The sequence below is a fragment of the Mustela nivalis genome, assembly GCF_964662115.1.
Source record: "Mustela nivalis genome assembly, chromosome: 10".
Lineage (NCBI taxonomy): Eukaryota > Metazoa > Chordata > Mammalia > Carnivora > Mustelidae > Mustela > Mustela nivalis.
The window spans coordinates 30,636,844-30,660,754 of NC_139029.1; the positions used below are offsets into that span (position 1 = coordinate 30,636,844).

Below are 23,911 nucleotides of genomic sequence, written 5' to 3' on the forward strand. Positions count from 1 at the left end.
GCATTGGAATGCGAGTGCATTCGAGTGCACAGAAAAGTGAGAGCAGAAGCAAAAGCTCCCATGTGTGGAAGGGGGAAGAATGCAAGGGTAAGCAAGTGGGCTCTTGTTTGTGAGCAGGAGCAAATGTGGGAGTGGTAAGAAGGGTATATGAGAGAGCAAATGTGAGGGAGGGGAGCAGAGTGTGAGAGCCCTGGGGCTAAGGGAACCCTCAAGAGGGTTTGGGGACACAAGGGAAGGGACATGCGTGTGTGTGTGTGTGTGTGTGTGAGTGAGCCAGTGTGCACCAGTGGATGTGTGCATGTGCACGGCGTGAGCAGCGGGGCCAGTGCGGACTGAGAGGGGTGGGAAGGGAAGACGTGTAGGAGAACCAGCAATGGTCATAAAAACAGCTAGCATTCATTGAGCACTTACTCTGAGCCGGGTGCTGACATGTATGAGCTTACTGAATTCTTTACATCTCCCACGACGTCAGTGCTGTGATGATACTCATTTATAGATCAGGAAAGGGTGGCTTTGCGCAGTTAAGTAACTTGCCCCTAGTCTTAATCGCTACGTTATACTGCCTCGTAATGAATGTGTGAGCAGCGGCCAAGCTGTGAGTAAAGAATTGAGCATCTGTATTGGTGGTTAAGTGTGAGTTTGAGCGTGTGTGCACTCAAGGCTGAGTGTGCCAGACGTGGGTTCCAGAGGAGCGTCCCGGCAGCAGCTGTGGACACTGGGCGGGCAGGGGCCCGAGCAGAGCCTGAGTCAGCCTCCGTGGCCTCTCTGCCAATCTGACTTCCCAACCCCACAGGGACAGCCTGTGCCAGGGCCCCCAGCTAAGGGATCCTCCCAGCTCTGGTATGGCCCCCCCAGCAGGCCCCTGGCTCACACAGCGGGCTGGGCCACGACTGGAGACTGGCAAGAGGCCTGGGTGGCCTCCAGGGTACCTGGGGGGCTGCCCTAAATGTGGGCTCCCCAGGCAGACGGGGCATATGAGAAGTATGGGAGGGGGTCCAGCAGTGATTTCAGGCCCCTTGTGACTCTAAACAGAACCACCTGGAGGGTGTGTGTATGTATGTAGAGAGGGGGCAGCCCATGGTTCCCATGCCCATCCCTGCCTTTGGGATGTGACTCAGGCAGATGCCATGCCAGGCATTTGCAAGCTGGGCCTACTTCCACCCTGGGGGGCGGGACGAGGAGGGGCCCCTCCAGCCCTGCCCCCACCGTCACCCTTGGCCTTACTCCTTAGGACCTAAGCTGGAAGGAAGGAATTTTTGAGAGCCAGCTGTGTCCTATGATGGATCGGGCCCCAGACTGCCCAGAGAAAGAGGAAAACTGCTGTCTCCAGCCCGGTCTCCAACCTCTCCAGATGTGGTACCCCCCGGGCTGGAGAGCTTGGAATTCTGGTCCTGGAAAGTTACATCCCACTCTAGGCTTCGTATCCTGACTGGCAAAAGAGAAACAATATACTAAAGGGACTTAAGTGACATAAGGTGTTGCTGGCAGAGCAGCAAGTGGTGGGGGCAAGCAAGTAACAGAGACAGTGGTGGGAAGTGGGGCTAGAGAAGGTGTCAGGATGAACTGATATTAAGCTGAGCTTTGAGGAATGGGAGAATCTCCCATGAGGGTCCTGAGGAGGGAAAGGGCTGTCCAGGCAGAGGGGCAAAGGCTGGCAGGTGGAGTTGTGGCTGAAAATCTAGCCCAGGACTCTGTGGGATGAGATCATGGACTGCCTAGCTTCTCAGACAGCCTCTCCTTCCTGAGGCCATATGATGATCCCATCAACATCTGAGTCCTCCACTAGCCTGTGCAGTAGGGACCTCATCTGTCTCTGTCACCTGCCACTCCTGTTGCAGTGGTCTGAACAGTGCCTCGTGCATTAAAGATCCTCATCTGTTAGATAAATGAGAAGTTTCTCCCGAAACAGGATGAACTCTGGGGCAAGAGCTTGTTCAACAGCCGCTGCAAAAGCCTCCCTGAGCGCATGAAACTGGTCTGTAAAGTGTGGTCCTGGGCGCATCACCTGGGAACTTGTTAGAAAAGTCTTCAGCCCCAACCTAGACTTACTGGGCTGGGGCCCAGCAATGTTTTAACAAGCTCTCCAGGTTGATTCTGTTACACGTTAAACTTTAAGAACCAAGGCTCTAAAACTATATCCACAGGTCCCCTAAGAGCCCATGAAGAACCCATCTGCAGATGGAGAAGCTGCAGTTGTGGCCAATGTGGCCCCAAACTCTGATATTCTTGATCCCTTCCCTTTCCCCAGCCCAGTCCAGGGCACAAAGGAGAGCTGGATCATCCGCCCTATCAGGTTTCAAAGATTGGAAACCAAGGGGTCTAGAATCAGGGGGCGGGACACGCCCCCCTCGGGAGTGGTAGGCGGAGCCAAATGCTCTGAGCCCCGCCCCTTCCCCGTTGCCCCGGGAAACCCCGGGTTGTAACAATAACCCGCTGACGCGCTTTTGGGAGGGATCCTGCCGAGTCCGTGGGCGGGACAGCTCGGCTGCGGACCAATGAGAGAGATCGGGCCCCGCCCCCGCATCCCCCTCCCCCAGAGCCGAGCAGGGGGCGGGGTCGCTCCCGCCTCTCCTCCCCTGATCCGTAGGCGGCGCTGTTGCGCACAGGGGCTGCGGCGGGGTCGCCCGGAGCAGGGAGCCCCGCGCCCCAACCCCCAGCCCGCAGGCGGGGCACCCCGGCAGGCAGAGGATTCCGTGGCCGCGGGCGGGCACGCCCCGCCCCCTCCCGCGCCGGGCCCGCCCCCTCCCCGTCCCCCGCCCATCCAGAGGTGCAGCCGGCGCTGAGCGCGGCAGGCGCGGGAGCTGGCGCTGGAGCCGGAGCGGCGGCGGCGGCATTCACGGGGCGGCGGCGGCGGCGGTGGCGCGGGCTCCGGCACGGGCTCGGGCTCCGGCATGGTGCAATCCGGCCTCGTCCCGGGAGAGCGGGGCCCGCGCGCGGGGCCGGCGCCGGGGGAGCGGCGGCAGCGACGGTGGCGGTGGTGGCTGCAGGCGCAAGCAGGCGGCAGGTGCTAGAAGCGGAGCTGGGCGAGGTGTGTGCCCGCCGGGCTCCGGGGCCGCCGCTCCCTCGCTGCCCCCATCTTTCCCTCCCTTCGGGATTCCCAGCGCGTCCAGCCCCCTGTCTCCGCGTCCCGGCCCATGGCGCCCCGCGGTTGAGCCGGCGCCGCCAGGGACCCCTCCCGCGGGCCTCCCCGGGGCGCGCAGATCCCGGAGCCGCCCGCCCACCCTCCGCGGAGTCTCCCTCCCCTCCTCGCCCGAGCCGGGCGGGACCATGGCTGCGAAGCTGCGAGCGCATCAGGTGGACGTGGACCCGGACTTCGCGCCGCAGAGCCGGCCGCGCTCGTGTACCTGGCCCCTGCCGCAGCCCGACTTGGCCGGCGACGAGGACGGAGCGCTGGGTTCAGGGGTGGCAGAGGGCGCCGAGGACTGCGGGCCGGAGCGCCGGGCGACGGCCCCGGCGATGGCCCCAGCGCCGCCGCTGGGCGCGGAGGTCGGACCGCTGCGGAAAGCGAAGAGCTCCCGGCGGAACGCGTGGGGGAACCTGTCCTACGCCGACCTCATCACCAAAGCCATTGAGAGCGCCCCGGACAAGCGACTCACGCTCTCGCAGATCTACGACTGGATGGTCCGTTACGTGCCCTACTTCAAGGATAAAGGCGACAGCAACAGCTCGGCCGGCTGGAAGGTGGGAGCGTCCGGCTGGGGAGGGGGGCTGGGGTCGCCGGCTAGGGCTTCCTGGGGCTGCGAGGTGCGTCCGGGGCCCCGACGAGCCGTCGGGAGGGAGGCCCTGGGGCACCCCTAGGGGTCACAGAGTGTGTGCCTGGGGAGTGGGGCCGGCCCGCAGACAGGCGGGGGCGTGCTGGGAGCAGCTGTGTGCGTGCTCAGGATGCAGGGTGGGAGGTCTGGTGAGGTGACAAGGGACTGCCACTTTGAGGCACCTCCGAGGGACACCCCCACCCTGTCCACGGCGGCGTGGCAGAGGAACCGACTGGGAGACCTCGGATATTAGGGGCCCCCTCTGAGACCCCGCGAGTTTGCTTTGTGTGTTACTCTTGTTTTACCCTCTTCCCCCCGGGCACCCTTCTTAAAGAGCTGGAATAATGGCCTGGGGCCAGTGCCTGCCTTCTCCCCAGATCTTTCCCACTACCTTCCCTGGAGCTGGCCCCAGGGCAAGGAGTGCAACCCTGAACCCTTCTTCCTGTGGTGCCAAGAGTTCACCCTAGGGCACCAGCCAGGCTGGGGTGGGGAACTTGGTCAGGTGACCTGGAATCTGAGTTCTCCGTGGGGCAGCTGCTGTCCCCCTTTCCCTGGATCAGCATGGTGGGCTGGGGATGACCTCTGCCGGTATGAAGGCAGGCTATTGAGTGCTGGGGATCTGTCTCTTCCCACCCTAGGCTGTCTGGCTTCCATTTCCCTGGCTTTTTGAGCCCAGATGCATTTGGGGGGAGGGGAGGGGCAGGGGCACCCTAGGGAGGCCTCAGTGCCATCCAGTGGAAAGGGGGGAGCCATCTTGGGAGAGGACAAGGGCTTGACTGGATTGTAGCCTCCAGACCCTCCTCTGACCATCTCGTTGGGGAATGGGGATAGTCGATGCCTTTGCAGGAGGAGGAGGAGGTTTGGGGGAGAGGGAGGGGTCTGTGCCTAGGGCCTGGGAGCTGTTAGGCTTCCTGTGGGAGAGGGGTCTCTGCAAGGGAGGCATGCCTACATGGAGGGAGGGAGCAGTGCCTGGTAGTGGCTGCAGACAGGTCAGCGGAAGGAGGGGTGCCAGAGGAGGAGGGGAGGCTGGTAGACATGAGCAGCTCTGGTTGTCCAGTGCTTTGCATTGTAGGGGCCACAGCACTCTGACCTGGTGGCCCATGGCTCTCAGGCTTCATGCTGGCATCTTCTCTGGCTCTCTCTGGCCACTACAGGGTGGAGGTACAGGTTGGAGAAGCACCCGTGAGTCTCCCATCTTCTTGGTTCAGCTCCCACTGAGAACACTTATTCCTCCTAAGTGGGTACTGCCCTTGGGATTTGCTCCCACCCCCGTCCCTGTCCGCACACACTCTCCCACCTTTCACTTCTCCCTGTAGATGTATTTCTTGTCTTCAAGATCACAAGTTCAGATGCCTCTTCCAGGAAGCCTTCCCTGACCCTTTTTAGCTAGCTAAGGACTTCCTCTTCCCTGGTCCTCTCCTTGCCTGTGATAGGGCTCAGTCTTTTGTGTCCTGTCGCATTTCCCCTCCCCACCCAACCATTAGAAGACAGTGGCAGTGGCAGAGCAGTCTCCCTGCCCATGGCACCCAGCATAGATCCTGGCACCGAGGAGCCATGGGTGAATGTCTGGTGAGAGTGTGAAGGAACGGGTGGCTGGTGCAGAGGGTGGAGAGGCTGGGGAGGGTGCTGTGGGCCAGAGTAAGCCAAGAGGGCTTCCTGTAGGGGGTGGAGCCCCACTTGAGCTTGAGGGACAAGGAATGGTGGGGGAAGATGGCAAGAGAAGATGTGAGACCAGAAGCTGAGGGAGAACTGCAGTTCATGAAGGTCTCAGGGCCAAGCCAGGGCATCCAGGGGCTGCCAGGGGCCTGGTGTCAGCCACCTTCAGGCATTTGTGCTAGTTGTCTTCTTAATGCTCTCAGCAGTTCTTGAGGTAGGTTTCACTGTCACCGTTCACAGAGCTGGGCACTGAGGCGCAGAGTGGAGGAGTGAACTGCCCAAGGTCGCACAGTCAGTAATGGGAGAGCTGGACTCCAATCCAGGTGTATCTCCCTCCAAGGCCCCACACAGCCTCTGGAATAGTATCCTGCTGGCACTGGGTGTGGGAGGGGGACACAGACAGCTTTTGAACTGGGGCAGGTCTAAATCCTAGAATGTGACTGGGAACGTGCTTGGAGATAATTTAGTCCCCAGACTTCATTTCTCGGACAACAGGGAGCCCGAGGCCCCAGAAGGGGATGGAACTCCTCAGGTTGTTGGTGAGCTGCAGGTGCTGGGCGAGGGCCGCCCGTCTCCTGCCTGGCCCTTGGAGGTGGTTTCCACTGCACCACGCTGCTGGGGACACACTAGTTCTCCCTGCACCTGGCTCAGGAAGGAAGGTGCCCTGGCTGGTCCTGGGCTGGGGCCTTGGAGAGGGAGCCTGAGGCTTGGGCTCCCATCCCAGGGCCTGGCTGAGACCACCCAGACACTAGAGGAGGGCTGCTCAGAGGGACCTCTGGCCTTTCCCATTCTACCCCACCCCCAATCCTTTTTCTCCTCTCATTCCTACCCCTGCCCCCATTCCCATTCAGTCCCTCCAGAGAACTGGTGGAGGGACCAGCCCCAGCCCCAGCCAGCCTGTGCTTTAGCAGAGGGTGTGGAGGCTGTGGTATACCTCTGGGGCCAGGCCTGGGGCTGGGGCCCATTGTTCCTTCCTCCCTCCCCTCCCCCACATAAGTGTGGACCTGAATCCCTGGGATATACCGAGAGCCCTGTGTTAGAGGGAGGGTGGAGGACCAAAGGGGAAGGCCTCAGACCTGCCTTCAGGAGGCATCAGGGCTCCACACCCAGGCTGTGTGTTTTACAGCCAGGAAGGGCCGGAGGTAGGGGAGGTACAGGGAAGGCGGGTTAGATCCCCTGGGAGCCCAGGCAAACTCTCCCAGAGAAGGTGGCACTTGATCTGGGCTGTCTTCGTTGGGGGCCGAATGTGTGAGAAAGTCTCTCAAGGGACGTTGACTGGAGATGCAAGGGCAAGGAGGCAGAACTGTAGGAGACTAGAGGATTGGGCGGCTCCTAGGAATGGCAGGGAGGTGGCATGGGAGTGGGCCAGATCAGGAAGGGCCCAGGTGCTTGGCTTTCACCCTGTGGTCCCACCTGGGGCCCGGGGAGGTAGAGGTGCTGCTGATGGGAACAGGAGGAGGCCAGATCAGCAGCAGGTGCAGGACCCCCAACAGCCTCAAGCCTGGCCTTGGTGCTGGGAACTCCACCGTCGCCGAAGAGGCTGCTAGTGTTTCTCTTAGGACAGAGGGTCTCCAGGCCCTGGGTGAGGGCCGAGACAGGAGGTTCCCCTCCCTCTTCGGTGTCCTAAAAGTGTGGAGGTCAGACATCCAGGTAGAGCCTCCCACTTCCTCCCAGATGCTCCAGCCCCACCTTGCCTAGCAACAGGACTCCTCCAGGAAGCCTTCCAGACTGCTCTGGGTCCTGGTGCTCCTTCCACTTAGCGCCCCTGGAGTTATTCTGCCTGCTTTTGTGTTTCCTGGCTGCCAGCTCCCCTGGGAGCTCCCAGGCCAGGCCTGGGCACCTCCCATTCCTGTCCCCAGGCTTGATGGGGGAGGAGCACAGTGGATGGGGACTTCCCTTCTCCCTCAGGGCCTGGAGCTGCTCTGCGGTTGGGGGATGGGATCTGGAGGGAGGGTGCTACCCCCATCTGGCCCAGGCTGGGCAGCAGGTCTTAGGTGGGGTGGTAGGAGGGACTGAGTCACAGGTCAAGAGGAGGGTCCTCTGACAGCCAGGCTGAGCAGTGGATGTGAGTGCAGAGGGCTCCCCCTTCTCTCCTCCCTCCAGCTTGCTCCAGCAGGGCTCCCTCCTCCTTCTTTGTCCTCCGGGGATCCCCAGCCCCAAGGGTTGGTGGGGGTGCGGGAGGAGGCGGTGTGAGCCCCGGTTGGGGGGTGTCCTCACCCCCCGCCGCGCACGAGCGGGGGGCTGGCAGCTGCCCGCCTCCTGGGCACGAGCCCGTGCCAGCCGCTCCTGGCACAGTTGCTGGCACGCCCGGCAGACTCCCACGGCCACCTGCTCACACCCACCCACGAGCGCTGGCGCGCTGCGGGCCCTTCCGGCTTCCCGGGCCTCCCGGCGCCCCTCCCCCGCCGCCCTGCTCCGGAGCCCCCACCCCAGTCCTCTTGCTCTCCGCCGGCCCCCGCGCTCCCGCCAGCCAGCCCCAGGCCCGGCCCCCTCCCTGCGCCACTTGGGGAGCGCCGGAGTCTGGGTCGCGGGGAGGCCCCTAGGGTAGCTGCGGGGAGAAGGAGGGATGGGGAGGCAGGCAGACAGACAGACGGACAGACAGGGTGAGGGCCCCGCCTGCCACCTGGCGCCGCTCCAGCGGGACGATGGCGGGCAGCGCCGTGCCAGGCGGTAATTGCAGACAGACTAATTTAAAGAGATGAGACGGTTATTTTTAACTCGTGTTAAGGTAATGAACGGCGCGGGGGGTTTGCGGGTTCGAAAGTTCAGCACCCCCCAGCCCCCACTTTCTGTGGGTTGGGGGCCCCCCTCTCTGCACACCCAGAGGACTTCAGCTTCAGGACTGACTGGAGTTGGGGGCTTCTGGCAGGGCCTGGGAGGGCTCGAGGGCCTGGAAAGAGGCGCCCCCTAGCCCAGCGCAGATCCCTTCACATCCTGGCCACCATGTTTGGGGTGGGGGGTGCGTATTAGCATCCCGATCTTCCGGAGTGAAGAAGGGACTTGCCCTGGGGTCACAGCCTTAGGAAGTGTCTGCCCTGAGAATCGAACCCCCTTCTGGCCCCAAAACTCAAACTTTTTCTGTGCCACTGGGGCTGGAGGATAGGGCTTGTGTTTGGGTTTTGAAAGGGTGCAGGCCTGTTCCTTGCAATCCAGAGTCTTGTCTTCAAGTGGCAGCTGGTGGTGGCCGCCACACGGGGTCTTGGGGGCTGTGGAAGCCCCTCTGTCTGGGTCTTGTGAGGGGCGAGGCAGTGGTGGTCATGAACTGGGTGTGGCCATAAGCTTCTAGGATATAGGTGTACTGGCTATAGCCAGGGGAGGCCCCTCTTCCCCTCACTGTCTCCCTTACCTTGTGGACGGCTCACCAGCAGCCCCTCCCTATGTGCAGCCTGTGAGACTGCCTCCCAACTAGGGGGTGGGTACGTGGGAGACAGGTCATGCATTGGGGCTCACTCCTTCCACCTCCAAATCCGATTTCACATCTCTAGAGGAAGTGGGGAGTCATGGAACCCAACACTACCTTGCACGCCTCCTTGCCCAGCTCAGTCCCCTTCTCACACACCGTAATGACTGAGCACACTGGCCTCTGGGGCTGCCCATTCTGTTGCCAGACAGGTCTTAAAAGTTGTTAGCACTTCCTTCCTTCTCCCTGGCAGCTGTCCAACCCCCTGGAGCTGAGCTCCTCTCCTGGTGTGTTGGTTCAGCTGTTTGGGTCCGCTGGAGTTGCAGAGTCCAGAGCCTTTGAGGGTGGACAGAGCACCCACAGAGCCCCCCTAAGGGAGCCTGATCTGGTGTGTGTGAACTGGAGCAAAGTCTTTCCCATTCTGATCCCCGATGAGATTGGTGTCCAAAGGGCCTTAACTGGATCCTTGGTTCTTTGAAGTCTGTAACCAACCAACACTCTGGTTCAAGGAGCTGTGAGGGCTTAGTTGGGACCCAGGGCACAACATACTGATGGGACTTCTCAGGGGTGCAAGCATGTGATTACAGGTGTGGATGGACTTGAACTTGGGACTTCTGCTTGGGAATGCCTACTCTGACCCTGGCAATACCCAGGTGGCAAATGGACTTTGGACACAATAAAGAGAGTGCTCATGGCAGTCTCAGTGGGCCCCCAGAGCAGACAGTTGGGGGGTGCAGGGTGTTGGGTGGGCACTAACTAAGGCTCTGGGGCCTGAGTAGGGTGTGCAGGGGGACAGCTGGATCTGGAGCGGCCCCCCCTTCCTCCTGGCACCCTGGTTACCATGGAAACCAACTCCTGTTTGGGAGGGTTTGGCTGTTTGCTGCCTCTCCCACCCCCCAACCCATATGTGGAGGTGGGAGGGGGGCCAGGTGGCGTGTGGGGGAGGGGCCTCCCACACCCTCCCCCTGGGGCCTCCCTCTTTGCAGAGAAACCTCTCTGGTCTCTAAGGGGGTTGCCTCTTGTGGGAAGGGGAACCAGAATTAAGAGAATTAACGTCTGGGTGCTAGGCCTTTGGGCACTTCACATACTTTCTCTTTTTACATCCTCCCTGGACCCTGCCAGATATGTGTTAATAGCCCCATTTTGCAGTTGAGGAAATGGAGGCCAAGAAGGGTGAAGTCACTGGGCCAGGGCAGCATAGCCAGGATGAGGCTGAGCCTGATTTAGACACAAACCTGTCTGTCCCCTGTTTCTCCCAATGCCGTGTGGTCTCAGCCCTATGAACACCAGCCCTCCTGCCCCAAGGCTCTCTCATGCTCCAGAATCCTCAGGGGCTCCTCAGTGTCCCCCTGGGAGCCCGCCAGGCTTGGACAGCTCTGTATGGACTCCTGGGCCCTCAGCTGGCCTTGGCCGGGCCCTCCCCTCCCTCCTGCTTTCTGCGCTGCCCGTGATCTCAGGGACCCATCGCTTTGTCACTTTGACACCTCTCACGCCCTGCCTTTGTCAGATGTTCATTGAGGCAGCTCCTGACTCTTGGACTGACCCCTTGGGCCACCCCTCAGAAACTGGACTGGGTGCTCGGGTGGATTGAATGCAGGCCCACCTCCCAGGCGATTCTGGAACCCACCACATCTCTCCGAGAATTCCTGCCTATTTTCAAATCCTTCATTGTTGGCAAAACTGGTTAATGATCAGAGTCACCTAGAAGCTTTTAAATAAGAGTTTTCTAGTTCCCATCTCAGACCCTCAGAGGGTCTGATTTTAATAGGTCTGTCTACTGATGGACCTAGATTCTGAGCCAATGCCTTCGTGGTGGTGTCCCAGACTCCTGATTGTCCCTCCCTTCTGCTCCCAGTGTAGACCAGCTTCTTCTCTAAGTAGGCTACCCCGGTGGAGCCCCTTCCCCTCCTCCTCACTCTATTTGGGTCCTCCAGAGAATTATAGGCCATGCAGTCAGCTTTAACACCGGATTCCCCAGCCCTAGCACCGTACCCCTCCTGTCTCAGGAGTCGCGCTGTGTAGAACACAGTTGGAGAGGATGGAGCTGGCCGCTGGGGCAGATGCCCAATGCCACTGAGGGCCTTTGGCTGCAGGAGGATTCGTTGTGGAATAAAGACTCAGCAAGCATCTGGAACTGGCCCAATAAGGACCTGAGAGTCACAGCCCCTCTTCTCGGATAGCTCCCTGTGTGTCCAGCGCAGTGCTATCCCTATAGGATCCCGTCCGGGGGCCTCACCTGGCATGACATTCAAGGCCTTGGCCCCCTGCTCCCAATCATTTTCTCCAGCCACATCACTCCGCTGTTCTGACCCTTGAATCAGCCCCACTGAACTATGCTAGCCCAGGATTCAGCCGTCGGCTACCATTATACACATGCTTTCTTCTAATTCTTGCGGCACCCTGTGAAGTCGCTACTGTGACTTTCCCTGTTCTAGGAGGAAACTAAGGCTGGAGAAGGAAAGTGGCTTTTACTGTATCCTGCTGTAAGTGACAGAAATAAAACTCCTGGGGCTAATTCTTCCCTAGCCCAGTGTTCAGGCCAGGTCAATCCAAGCTCACACACACCCCTCACTCCCTGCCAGGCCTCCCCCGACCCAAACCACCGCCCCCCCATTCCCATCATGTCTCTCTGCTCTGTCTTAGAGTTTGGCCCTGAGCCTTCCAGTCTTGGGGTTGAGGGGTGGGGGAGGAATTGCTCCAGGGGCACATGGCTCCCTCTCTCACACAGAGCTCCCCAAGGGCAAGTCCAGACCAATGTGCTGTGGTGTTCGCTGCCTCCTTCCTCACCTCATCTTCAGGCCCAAGGCTGATGACAGCTTTCTCCATTCACTTTAGTCCAGACTTACACCTGTCAGCCACCCACTACAGTGCAGCTGAGAGGAACCAAACTGGCTCCCTGACCTTGAGTGACCCACAGGTCAAGCTGGGGAGATAAGATGAGGTCTCCTGAATTGGACTTGGGGATTGAAGATTGCTCAGGGTCATGAGGGAAGGCCAAATAATGGGTATTAGGAAGTGGGGGGAGGGGAGCCAGAGAAAGGAGGTCAAACCCTCAGGACTCTTTAGGAGCCCATGGGGTCCAGTTCTGTTGGTCAGAGCACAGCAGAACTTGAGGCTGGGGAAGCAAGCAGGGGACTGAAGGGAATGGTCTTGAGGACCAGGCCAGGGAGCTGGCACTCCAAGCTGAGGAATGATCTAGGCAGAAAGATCATTCTGAAGTGGTGTGGACAGGGGGCAAGACTAGCTTGGGCACGCAGTGTGGGCCTGGCACTGGGGTACAAGGGAGAAGGTGTGTAGAGGGTAGAAGTCCAGAGAGTCTGAGAAGCAGGCCTGAGGTGCGATGCAGACCCTTTGGGACCCGAGGGATGTTAGAGGTGAGACTGTGGTGCGGTTAGGAGTCCTGGAGGCAGAAGGGAGGAGCTAGAATGGCCGCTCACCATCTGTGTGGCCTTGGGCAACTGAGCCTGTTTTCTCCTCTACAAAATGGGATGATAATAGGACTTATGCCCAAGCTTTGTGGTGAGAATTACAGGAGAGTTACATATAAGGTCCCCAAGAAATCCTAGCAAACATCCTTACTGTGTTGTACATTGCTCTGGGAGAGGAAAGGAAGCCCTTCCCCACTGCTGTGTGGGGTGGGGATCCTGGGCCCTGATCCTTGAGAGACACTGACTCGTGTTAGTGTGTGTGTGTGTGTGTGTGTGTGTGTGTGTGTGTGTGTGTTGGGGGCAAGTGGTCCTTCCTTTAAGGCCTCCTGTTCTGTCCCTGAGGTGTCAGCTCTTCAGGATGTCCAAGCTTCCACCTGCCCCTAGCTTGACCCACCGTTCTCTTGCCAACAGAGTCTTCCTCCTGGCCTTGGGAGGCTAGCAGGCAGGTTTTAGGCTCCGTATTTTCACAGATGAAGGCAGCGGTTTGCTCAAGGTCACCCTTGAACCCAGGGCTGCCTGCCCCTGGATGAGGTCTCCTCTTTGTCCACTGGGAGGCTGTGTGACCTTGGGTATGGCCCTTCCCTCTCTGGCTCTGAGTCCCATCTAGAGATCCGAAATTCCCCTCCCCCACCACTCTGGGAAGCCTTGCAGCCTCCTCCACCCTGTCTGTCCCCTCCCCCTGTCCTCTGCTGGCCTTGCCTTCTCTGTAACCTGAGCTGGGGCTGTGGGGGAAGGGGGCTCGCCCTCTGCCAGAGGCACCTGCCAGCTGAGCAGATGTGAGGGGATGGAGGCCCCCTCCCCCCAGGGGATCTCAGGCTCTTAGCGCAGCTAGGCTGGGGCTGGGGCTGGGGCTGGGGCACGCGGGCGCTCAGCACACCCAGCCCTGGCCTCTGGCCTCTACACCCAGAGCTTACCCTGAGCACTTGTCCATTTTTCAGGGGACGTTCATGCTCCAACATGTCCTGCAAGGACCTCTCAGAATCCAGAAGACAGATGGCAGATGAGGGCGGGTGCCCCGGTCTGGGTGGGCTGCCTGGGGATCCTGGAGCCCCTTGGCATAGGGACAGAGGGCCAAGGGCAGTCCCTGGGGGCGAGGCCAGTGTCTGTGCGGGTGGCCATGCCCCTGGGAGAGCAGATGGTTCTCTTGGCGCCATGCCCACTCTGCCTCTTTTCCCCCCAGGAGCCAGCCTACAGGGCTGGGGCACAGCTGCTGGGCCCTCCCCAGAGCTGGGCCCAGGGCAGGGCGGGGTGAGGTCACTGCAGCTGCTCCCAGGGCCTGGGGCAGGGGTCTATGGAGGTGATGCTTGCAGAGGGAAGGACAGGGCTCCGATTGAAGAGTGATAGGGAGGGCTCTGGATGGCTTTGCATTTAGGGATCCCCGTTAATCTTGGATGAAGGAGGAAAGAGTCTTTGGAGGATTTGATGAGCCAGTGGGGACTGCCCCAGGCCCACCCCTGGAGCTTCTTTCTGGCCTGGGATCCTCCTTTGAGGCATCTCAAGGTGGGAGGCAGGGCAAGGGCCCTGGGTGTGAACTCCTTCCCACATCACCACTTCCACCACGTGATCTTGGGCAGCCCCATTCGTCTTTTGGAGCCTCAGTTTCTCCTCAGTAAAATCAGTAAAATCGGCACACTACACCAACGCAGAGGATTGTTCAAAAGACAGTGAGATTTCAAGTGTGGTGCCAGCACGGTGCACAGCACATAATGAATGTTCAGTAAACGGTAGTTTCTTGCCTTCCTTCCTTACCTGAATTCTCCCGAGGAGTCTGGAAGCACTGAGGAAAAGCAGGGAGGTGGCAGAGGCAGCAGGAACTGGAGGGGAAGGCAGGAGGGAGAAGGTGAGGCCTGGAGCTCTGGCCTGAGGTTTTGCTGAACAGAAAGGGCAGAGAATTGCCAGGCCAGAGAGGCTCACGGCTGCCGAGCGCTCCGTGGCATGTGTGGACTAACTGTGAGCCGGGAGTTTCCCTGCGAAGTTCAAGTGGGGAGGCCAGCGTGTGCCCAGTTGTCCTCAGGTTTGGGGTTATATTTCTGCCATGGCACTGAGGTGGGAGCTACTACCTTTGGGACTTGCAGAGGGAAATAGAAAGATGACACAGAGCTCGACTTGCTGGAGCAGCAGAACTGGTCAAGCAGAGAGGGAAGGAGGGGCAGTGGGAGCCGAGTGTGCAGAGGCCTGTCTGTATAAGACAGTGTAAGACATCCAGGGTGGCTGGAGCCCTGGTGGGCAGAAAGGGAATGGGGGTGATAGGCCGTACAGGCTCGGAGAGTTCTTGTGTGGGCAGGCAAGGCCTGCTTCCTGAGACGGGCGCTGGGCTGAACCTTGGAGAGTGATGGAACCTGGAGGGGTGTCGGTGCCTAGCTTTGGGATTGGGCGGATGGGTACAGGTCCTAGGACTGAATTGACAAGTCCTGGAATTCCCCAGATGTCCGGAAGGCCAGGAGGTTGCACAGGACTTGTGGTGGGTGGGGACACACAAGACTTGGGTCTCCTGCCTCTGATGAAAGCCAGGAAGCTAGGGCTTGTGAACCCCGGGTGGGAGGGGGTGGCCATTGAGGTGGGTGGGACCATGTCCCCTGCCACTTTGGGGGAGGGGGTAGGAAGAGCTCTGGCTTTGGAGCCCAACCGCTCTGAGACTCAGACCTGGCTCCAGGACTGCCCAGCTTTGTGGTCTTAGGTGTCATTGAACTCTCCCGAGCCCACTTTCCCCTCTTTGGACAAGAGGGGCCCCTGTTTGCACTATGGCTACCAGGACTGCATCTAAAGAACCTAGTCTGGGTCTGGCATGGGGAGGTGGTGTCCTTCTCCCGCCTTGGTATTTGAAGCACACCCCAGTGGTGTGTTCAGGCTGGCTTGCCTTGGCTCAGAAGGGCCTGCACACTTCTTCCCAGTTCTGTACTCAGTGATGTCATGCTAGCAGCTTAAAATTGGCTGCGATGGGAGTATCCAGGCCACAGAAATCAGCCAAAGTTGCAAATCAAATCAGGTGGGATCTTTTCCCTGCTGGGGAGCTGAAGGCAATCAATCCTGGGGGCCCTTTTGACCCCTAGAGGGGACAGAATGGAAAGTGGGGTCATGGTGGGCTCTGGCTGGACCGGGCAGTGCAGAACTCCTGAGTCCGTGGGCCCTTTTGGTGTGGGTGGATATGGGTCCGAGTCATAGTGTCAGGCAGCCCTCTGTAGGCAGGGAACTGGACTGGTGAGACCACTCTTCTCTCCACGTTCTTCCCCCGCCCTCCCCACCGCCTGCGCTGGGGGCTCTGGCAGGCTCTGGATCCGAGAAGGGTGAGTTATCAGAGAGTGGAGCTGTGCGAGGAGGAGAAATGAGGTTGTAGTGGAAGATAAACGAGGTTGTACTGTCAGGGAATGAGGTGGTACTCGGAGGCAAGGTGAGGCTGCATTATGAGATAGATGGGCTTGTCCTGTCTGGGGATGAAGAGGACTTGTAGGAGAGATGACGTCCCACCGGACCGGGCGGGTTGCCCCGGCAGAGAACACAGCCCACCGCAGGCAGAAGGAGAGACTTGGACTTGGAGGATAAATGAGGGTGTCCTGCTGGATGGATGAGGGGGCCCGTCAGGTGAATGGAGTGCTGTTAGCAAATGAGGTTGTACTTGCTGGATAAATGGGACTGGGGTGCTGGATAAATGGGGCTGTGCTGTCAGAGGAATGCATTACTACTCGTGGGCGAAGGGTGTCCTGGGAATAAATGAGGGCGTCCTGCTGGATCGATGAGCTGCCCGCACCAGGTGGGTCAGACCCTGTCCGTGCGGGGGGACACCCGCAGCACGGCTGAAGTGGTTCTCTCCCCACTGGGGCTCCTGGTGTGTCTTCTGGCCCCGGTGGGACAGGCTCTCTGAGACCTCGGCCCCAGCAAGCCCCAGATGACTCAAGTCTGTCTTGGCCAGAAGGAGGGAGGGGGGAGGGGCCCTGGAGTGGGGGGAGCAGGAGCACGGCCACCCCCTGAGGCTGTCCCTCATTTCTCACGGAAGCCCTGAGCCTCCTCTGTGCTTCCCTCTGTGGATCAGGCTGTTCCTGACTTGTTCCACTCATGCTTGTCTCTCATTCTGCCCGTGTCCCCTTCTCTCTGCCCAGTTTCCTTTAATTCTCCCTGCAACACAGTATTACCCCCTCCACTCTCTCTCGCTCATTCCTTCATTCAGTGAACATTTACTAAATGCCAGGAACGCATCACACACAAGGGGTATGGTCAAAACGTAGGTTGTCGACAAAAATCCCTCCTGAAGCGTATATGCTAATGTGAAGGGCAACAGACAATAAATAATAAATACAGACTCTAAATAAATTATATATTTATATATAACTTACATAGTAATTGTTTAATGTATGCATATGAACTATCTATTGATTAAGAAAGTGATTATTGCTCTAGAAAAATTGAGCGCAGGTCGGGGGGTCAGGAAATGGCAGAGAGGAGGAGCAAAGGGTTAGAGTGGTCACGATGGGCCTCCAGGCAAAAGATTCTATCTGCACGTGGACTTGAAAGAGATGAGAGATGGATGGGGGTATCTGGGCGAACAGTTTTCCCTTGAGACAGAGGCCCCAGGGCTGGACCGTGCCTAGCAGTTTCAAGGAACAGGAGAAAGGAATCAAGCAGATCAGGCTTAGGGGAGGAGACGGAGAGGTCATGGAGGCTCTTGCAGGTTATGGCAAGGCTGTCATTCTTTGCTCTGAGATGGGGTGCATCAGAGCGTTTCTGGGCAGGCCTGGATGTGACCCAAGCTATTTGGTGGGTGAGACTGCTGGGTGGGAGACGGCTGTAGGGAGGCAAGCGTGGAAGCAGTTAGGTCTTTGAGGACACAGAGGTTCAAGGCATGTTGCCCCAGAGTTGCACAGTTCGTGGGGTGCTTGGAGCCCAAACTGAAATCCAGGTCCAACACCAGAGCCCATGTGCTTTCCCCTGCACCAGCTCCTCTCCCAGGCGGGTGAGGCCCCGGGGGCCCAGGCTCTCTATCCCGGGTTCCAAGGGAGAGTGGGATGGGCGTGGATGCAGTCAACTGTGCCTTCCCTCTGCCCTGAGATGGCCTCCCTCCCAAATCAGGGAGGCCCGACCTCCCTGTTAACCTGCCCCAGGCCTGCGTGGAGGTGTGGGAGGCGGGAGGCCCCAGAAGCTGGGCCCAGCTCCGGGCACAGGGGAGCCTGGGCATGCCAGGGCTGTGGCTGTGGTGGCGGGTTGCTAGGCGACTCTAAGAGGGAGCCCTGGTTACTGCTGCCTGGCAGAGGCGTCTCCCTCCTCTGCCTCCCTCACCTCCTCCGTGGCCTCTGGCCTCCCAGGAGGCCCTGTGGGTGAGCTGTGATCTGTGCTTGCCTCTGGATCTTGGCTGGGAGCTCTGAGTGGTACCAGGTGGCTGGGCCCCGAGGAGCCAGACTGGGCTTCAGGGCCTGGACTGCCCTCAGGGGCCACAGCCCAGGTACACAGCTGGTGCCCAGCCTGGCTCCACAGGCAAAGGCCTAGGTCCTTAGCCAGCTCTGGGCTCCCTCTCCAGGTGACCCTGGGCAAGGTGTTCCAGACCTCCAGACGTCCCGTCTATAGTCCCTTCCACCTGGCCTGCAGCATCCTTCCACCGGGGCCTGGTTTTCTGCGAGAGTGCCAGGGGTGTGAGCCGGTCCTGCTCCTGATGGCTTGAGTCTGGAACACTCCCTTTTGCATTAGATTCCATTTGCAAAGAGTTCTACTATTAAAAAAAAAAAAGTTTGGGACGCCTGGGTGGCTCAGTGAAGCGTCTGTCTTTGGCTCAGGTCTTGATCCCAGGGTCCTGGGATGGAGCCCAGCATCATGGGGCTCCTTGCTCATTCCTCTCCCTCTGCCCCTCCCCACTGCTGGTATTCTCTCTCCCTGTCTCTCAAATAAATAAATAAAAATCTTTAAAAAAAAAAAGTTTGAAAACCTGTGGACTGGATGAGTTCAAGAACTTACAGTGTCAGATTGAAAAGGTCATGGAGTACAGCTGGCACTTCTCATCAGTACCCAAGCGGGGAGACAGGCCCGGAGAGATGAACAGGCCTCCCCAGGTGAGGCTTGGTGGGGTGAGAAGAGCACCAAGCCAGGGGTCAGGAGGCCAGTGCTCAAACCCCTCTCTGCTACCAGGTCCTAGGTGACCTTGGGCAAGTCCATCCTTTCTGGGTCAGACCAGCAGTGGTATCAGGCTGGGGACTCCGGGTCCCAGGGGTACCTGGCCAGGCAGGGACCAGAGTGGAGAAGAGTGCAAACCTTCACAGGCCCAGAGCGGGGGCTCTTGGTACAAATCACGGAAAACATGGAAACATGGAAAAACATGAAAAACATGATTTGTCTGTTCAGAAAACTCAGATGCAATTTTGCAACGCAAAATCCCCCTGAATGCTAAAAACGAAGCACAAGACTTAATAGGAAATTTTGACCTTGAGGCATGCCCCCAGGCTTCTTATGCTGCCAGCTTCTAGGGATAGTTTACATGGAAAGTTTGAGAAGCACCAGAGTCCTGGCTTCCTAAGATTCTTTGGAAATTCCCTGACTCGGTTCTCTCGGCCGTGGTGGAATGTGATGTCCTTTGGACTCCGGGTGAGAGGAACCTGAAATCGGTACCTGCCTCTGCCATCTGAACGGTGGGACTGGCAGCTTACTGAACCACTCTGAGCCTTACTCTCCTCATCCGGAGACAGGGTTTACAATTCCTGAGTTGTATGGAGCTGGAGAGAATTCATGAGATCAAAGACTTATGATACCTTCTGGCTGAACAAGCAGGTACTGAGTGGGTGCTGACACTTGGTGATGTCCTTCTCCTCTCCCCCCCCCCCACCCCCAGCCCCAGAACCAGGCTGGCACACAGTGACACCGCTAAAGAGGTGTTGCCTGACCCACCTCCAGCTGGAGAAGCTGGGAGGCGGAGCCTCCGAGAAGCCAGACAGCCCCCTGGGGGAGAACTGAGGCCCCTGAGGCCTCTGAACACAGGTGTGCAGGAGGGGCTGGGGAGCCAGGTGCAAGGGCAGGAGTGGGAAGGGGGTATCTACTGGAGGGAGCACCACTCCCTGGGGGTCTAGCTCCCCTCTTCGAGGGGCCCCAGGAGAAGCCAGGCAGGGCAACGCTGGGAGGAGCCTTGGAGCTGTCACCTCCCCAGACCAGAAAGTGGCAGCCATAGGGAGCGGGCGGGGTGCCTGAACAGTCAGGCCAGTACCTGGAGCTGGGAGTGTGAGGGAGGCAGCAGGAAGGACCCCCCTCCTGGAGACCGACGGGAAGGAAGCAGGAGAGAGGGCCCTCACTGACCAGTGGTTATGAGCTGGGCAGACAAATAGGTTAGGAGTAGGTCCATGAGCTGAGTTAGGTCTGGGGTGCTATCTGACATGTGCTGCCTGTGGGACTCTGGGCAAATTACATCATGCCTCCGGGCCTCTGTTCCCTGGTGCAGTGAGACGGGGTAATGCCAGCTTCCCAGACGGCTGGTGCCTAGCGCAGTTATACCCAGAACATGGTATTAAGGAGGCAGAGAAAAAGCAGGTCCGGGGGGTGATCTCGAAGTGTGGTCTTCTGGCCAGAGTGAGGCCTTTAACCAGGGTTTAGGAGCACCCCGTACAGTCACCAACCACGTGCCCGCACACATTGCCTCACACAGTGATCTAACAGCTTTCTGGGGTGGTTACTGAACCAGGCCCATTTTGGTCAGAGGCGTTCACTGAGGCACTGAGGCTCAAGGAGATTGAGTCAAGAGCCCTGGCAGGTCGTGGAAGCTGTGCCCCGCCACCCCTCCCCACCTTTTTGGCAAAAGTGCGCTGTGACGTGGGGAGCTTTAGAGACTAGCACGGCAGAAATTTAGAAGAGAGTGTGTGCATGGTTGGCAGGGGTGGAGCCCAGGAAGGTACCGAGCGACAGCAGAAGGCACTGGGCTGCCCTGGGCGAGCCACTTGACCTCTCTGAGCCCTGGTCTTCTTGTTGGAAATAGGGATCAGGCCACCTGATGTGTGGCAACTTTGTGAAGCTTCTACCAGAAAGGGGCTTGGGGGCAGAGCTCCTCTGCTCCAGGTGGTCAGGAAGGGAGGGCAGGCGGGAGAGCTGGGCTGGCCTGAAAGTGGACACTGAACACAGGTGGGGTCTGAGGTCCCCCATGGCTGATGGATGTGCTCTGAGGGGCTTGCTGGGAATCTAGGCTGCTAGGGTTCCCAGGAGCTCAGGAGAGTTGGGGAAAATTTCAGAAGAGTTCCAGGCCTCTACCCACCTTAGGGACCCCCAGCCTTTTCTGCTACCCCTGGCCAGGCCCTCCCAGCAAAGGGTTAACAGTCTTCTCTACCTGCAGTTGCATTTTAAAGACACGAAATTAAAGCAGGTAATTTATTCTCCCCACACACGAAAGAGCAATTAGTTCTAAACAGGGCTTAATCAGTCACCGCGAGATTGATTTCTGGAGCCCTGGGTTTTCGGGCTCCTGGCGCCATGCCAGGCTGGGGAGGGAGGGGGCAGACAAATGAGCCACGCGGCGGCATGAGCCCTTACATAATCTGCTGGGGGGCCCTGGCAGCCTGGCTAGCCCCAGGCGGGGCTTGGCTGAGCTGGGGAGAGGGGGCCTTGCTGTAGTTCTTTAAGAGTAGCCCTCAGGCTTCTGCCAGGCCTCCTGGGGAGAGGCCAGGCCCAAAGCCCTAGCCCCTCCCTCTGGGCGGTCTGTGCTGTGGGGGGAAGGGGTGCCGGGGAGAGGGAAGAGTGGTGAGGTTCTGGGGTAGAAGGTGGGTCTTCCTGTCCAACCTGGTACTTAACGCCTGTTCTCCCGCTCTTTACCCCATTCACCCTTCATCATTTTCTGTTTCCTCCCATTGCCCCTTCTGGCCCTTCTCCCTCCTCCTCTCTCACCTTTTTATTCCCCTCTCCTCTTTCCAATCACTTCCTCCTCTTTTCTAATGGCCTCCTCGCTTCCCCCCACCCACCCATGTCCTTGTCTCCGGCCACAGAACTCCATCCGGCATAACCTGTCGCTGCACACCCGTTTCATCCGCGTGCAGAATGAGGGCACAGGCAAGAGCTCCTGGTGGATGCTGAACCCCGAGGGCGGGAAGACAGGCAAGACCCCTCGGCGGCGGGCCGTGTCCATGGACAACGGGGCCAAGTTCCTGCGCATCAAGGGCAAGGCGAGCAAGAAGAAGCAGCTACAGGCACCTGAGCGAAGCCCCGATGACAGTCCCCCGGGCGCGCCAGCCCCGGGGCCCGTGCCTGCCGCGGCCAAGTGGGCCACCAGCCCGGCCTCGCACGCCAGCGACGACTACGAGGCGTGGGCAGACTTCCGCGGCGGCGGGAGACCCCTGCTCGGGGAGGCGGCCGAATTGGAGGACGACGAGGCCCTGGAGGCCCTGGCACCGTCGTCGCCGCTCATGTACCCGAGCCCCGCGAGCGCGCTGTCACCTGCGCTAGGAGCGCGCTGCCCCGGGGAGCTGCCCCGCCTGGCCGAGCTGGGGGGCCCGCTGGGCCTGCACGGCGGCGGCGCGGGGCTGCCCGAAGCCCTGATGGACGGCGCGCAGGACGCGTACGGGCCTCGGGCCCGGGCGGGGACGCCCGCCTACTTTGGCGGCTGCAAAAGCAGCGCCTACGGCGGGGGCGGGGGCGGGGGCTTTGGGCCGCCGGCGCTGGGCTCTCTGCGCCGCCTGCCCATGCAGACCATCCAGGAGAACAAGCAGGCCAGCTTCGCGCCGGCCGCCGCGCCCTTCCGCCCGGGGGCGCTGCCCGCGCTGCTGCCGCCGCCGCCGGCACCCAGGCCTGGCCCGGTGCTGAGTGCGCCGGGGGAGCTGGCGCTGGCGGGCGCGGCCGCCGCCTACCCCGGCAAGGGCGCGGCCCCGTACGCGCCGCCGGTGCCCTCGCGCAGTGCCTTAGCCCACCCCATCAGCCTTATGACGCTGCCCGGCGAGGCGGGCGCCGCGGGCCTGGCGCCGCCGAGCCACGCGGCAGCCTTCGGGGCCCCGCCCGGGGGCCTCCTGCTGGACGCGCTGCCGGGGCCATACGCGGCGGCGGCCGCCGGGCCGCTGGGGGCCGCGCCCGACCGCTTCCCCGCCGACCTGGACCTCGACATGTTCAGCGGGAGCCTCGAGTGTGACGTCGAGTCCATCATCCTCAACGATTTCATGGACAGCGACGAAATGGACTTTAACTTCGACTCTGCCCTGCCTCCGCCGCCGCCCGGCCTGGCCGGGGCTCCGCCCCCCAACCAGAGCTGGGTGCCGGGCTGAGGGCCGCCTCCCGCGCCCCCGGTGCCCCGCCCCGCCCCCAAGGGGCTTCTGTCTTCCCGTCCTGATTCCCTGGGCCCCATCCCCCATTCCAGCTCCACGGGAGGATCCGGGAGACAGCCCCAGGCCTGCTAGAGACGTCCCTCAGAGGCTGACCGCTGGAGGGAAGTGGTAGGGCGGGGCCGGGGCGCCTGCCATTCCTGATCCAACTCCTGAGACCCGCTCCTCCTGCCCCCCAGGGCAGGAGGCCTGGGGGAATTCCAGGCGGGGTGGGAGTAGGGAGGAGCCAGATGAGCTGCGGTGGTCGGGGATTCTAACCAGGATGTGTGGCATGGGGCTGGGGGCGTCTCCGAACCGTCAAGTTGCAGACGCCCTCACCGCTATGGATCACCCACCCCGGACTCCGGATCTGATTCCCAGCTGACACCTTCCCACTGGTCTTAGCCTCACCCACCCCAAGCCAGGAACCCCCTCCCGGAAGCACACCTACCTGTTGGCTGTTCACCCTGAGCTGTTTTCCTTCGGCCCCAAACCCCCCATAGAGCCCTCCATCCCATGGTTCAGCCCCTCCTTCCTATCCTGGCAGGCCCTAGCTCCTCCTCTCCTCTCAGGTTGGAGTTAATCCCCCTTTCAACCCTTTCCCCCCAGTACTGGTCTCAGCCTCTCCAGCAGGCCTCAGCTCCGGATCTACCCCCAAACTGACACCCCTTTTTCTCCGTTCCAGTCCTGCCTCCTCTCCCGTATTTATAAGTGTCCGGTCGGGGCGGGCTATGGGCGCGGCGTCCCCGGCGCATATCGTAGGCAGTGTACCGTGGCCGTGCCGTCAGCGTGTGCGTGTGCGTGTGTGCCGTGTCGAGGCCGTGTAGAGTGCATTGTACAGCATATTTTCATGAATAAAATTGTTTTAAATATTTCCCGCGCCTTGGGCTAGCAGGGATGGTGGTGGTGGCCGAGGAGGGTCATTGGCAGGGATCCTAGGGTGTCCCTGTGCCTGCGTCCCTATTGTGGCTTTGTGTCTGAGTCCCTGTCGGCATTCCCTGATGCCTGTCTGCTCACACACATTGGTTAAGCGCCTACTGAATTCTGGACGCTGGCGATGTGCCCGTGTGGAGTTCTGCACCTGTTTCTGTGAGCATATGCATTGCAGGAAGTTTCTGGTTTGTGGGAAATTCTGTTCTGAATACATAAGCCTAGAGGTTCGGAGAGATGGCACAGATATTCACTGAGAACCTGCTAGTGTCAGGTCCTGTATTAGGTATGATTTTTCATTTCCATTGTGCAGATGAGAAAACAGGGTCAGAAAGGGAAAATGGCTTGGGAAGGCAGGCTGGGATAAGGGAAGGGAGACCTTGGAAGGCACACAGACTTCTCTTTGAATCCACTCCCTGCCACTTGCTAGCTCTTCGCCCATGCGCAAGTTATCAATGTCTTACTTTCCTGGTCTAGACCACAGGGTAGTAGCACCCATTGCATGGATTT

At 59.8% G+C, this 23,911-nt stretch overlaps 1 protein-coding gene across 1 annotated transcript; it reads left to right on the top strand.

Annotated features, from left to right (window-relative positions):
- The first annotated feature begins 2,812 nt into the window (after positions 1 to 2,812).
- FOXO6 (forkhead box O6) lies at positions 2,813 to 23,346 on the top strand. The gene is made up of 2 exons (XM_082687142.1): positions 2,813 to 3,681; positions 21,170 to 23,346. Exons 1-2 carry the CDS (start codon positions 3,268 to 3,270, stop codon positions 22,433 to 22,435), a joined length of 1,680 nt encoding a protein of 559 aa, XP_082543268.1. The 5' UTR covers positions 2,813 to 3,267; the 3' UTR covers positions 22,436 to 23,346.
- The last annotated feature ends 565 nt before the right edge of the window (positions 23,347 to 23,911 follow it).

Coding starts and splice junctions, on each gene's coding strand:
- FOXO6 (XM_082687142.1), top strand. CDS start 3,268: ATGGCTGCGAAGCTGCGAGCGCATCAGGTGGACGTGGACCCGGACTTC. Junction 3,682..21,169: donor ACAGCTCGGCCGGCTGGAAG/GTGGGAGCGTCC, acceptor CTCCGGCCACAG/AACTCCATCCGGCATAACCT.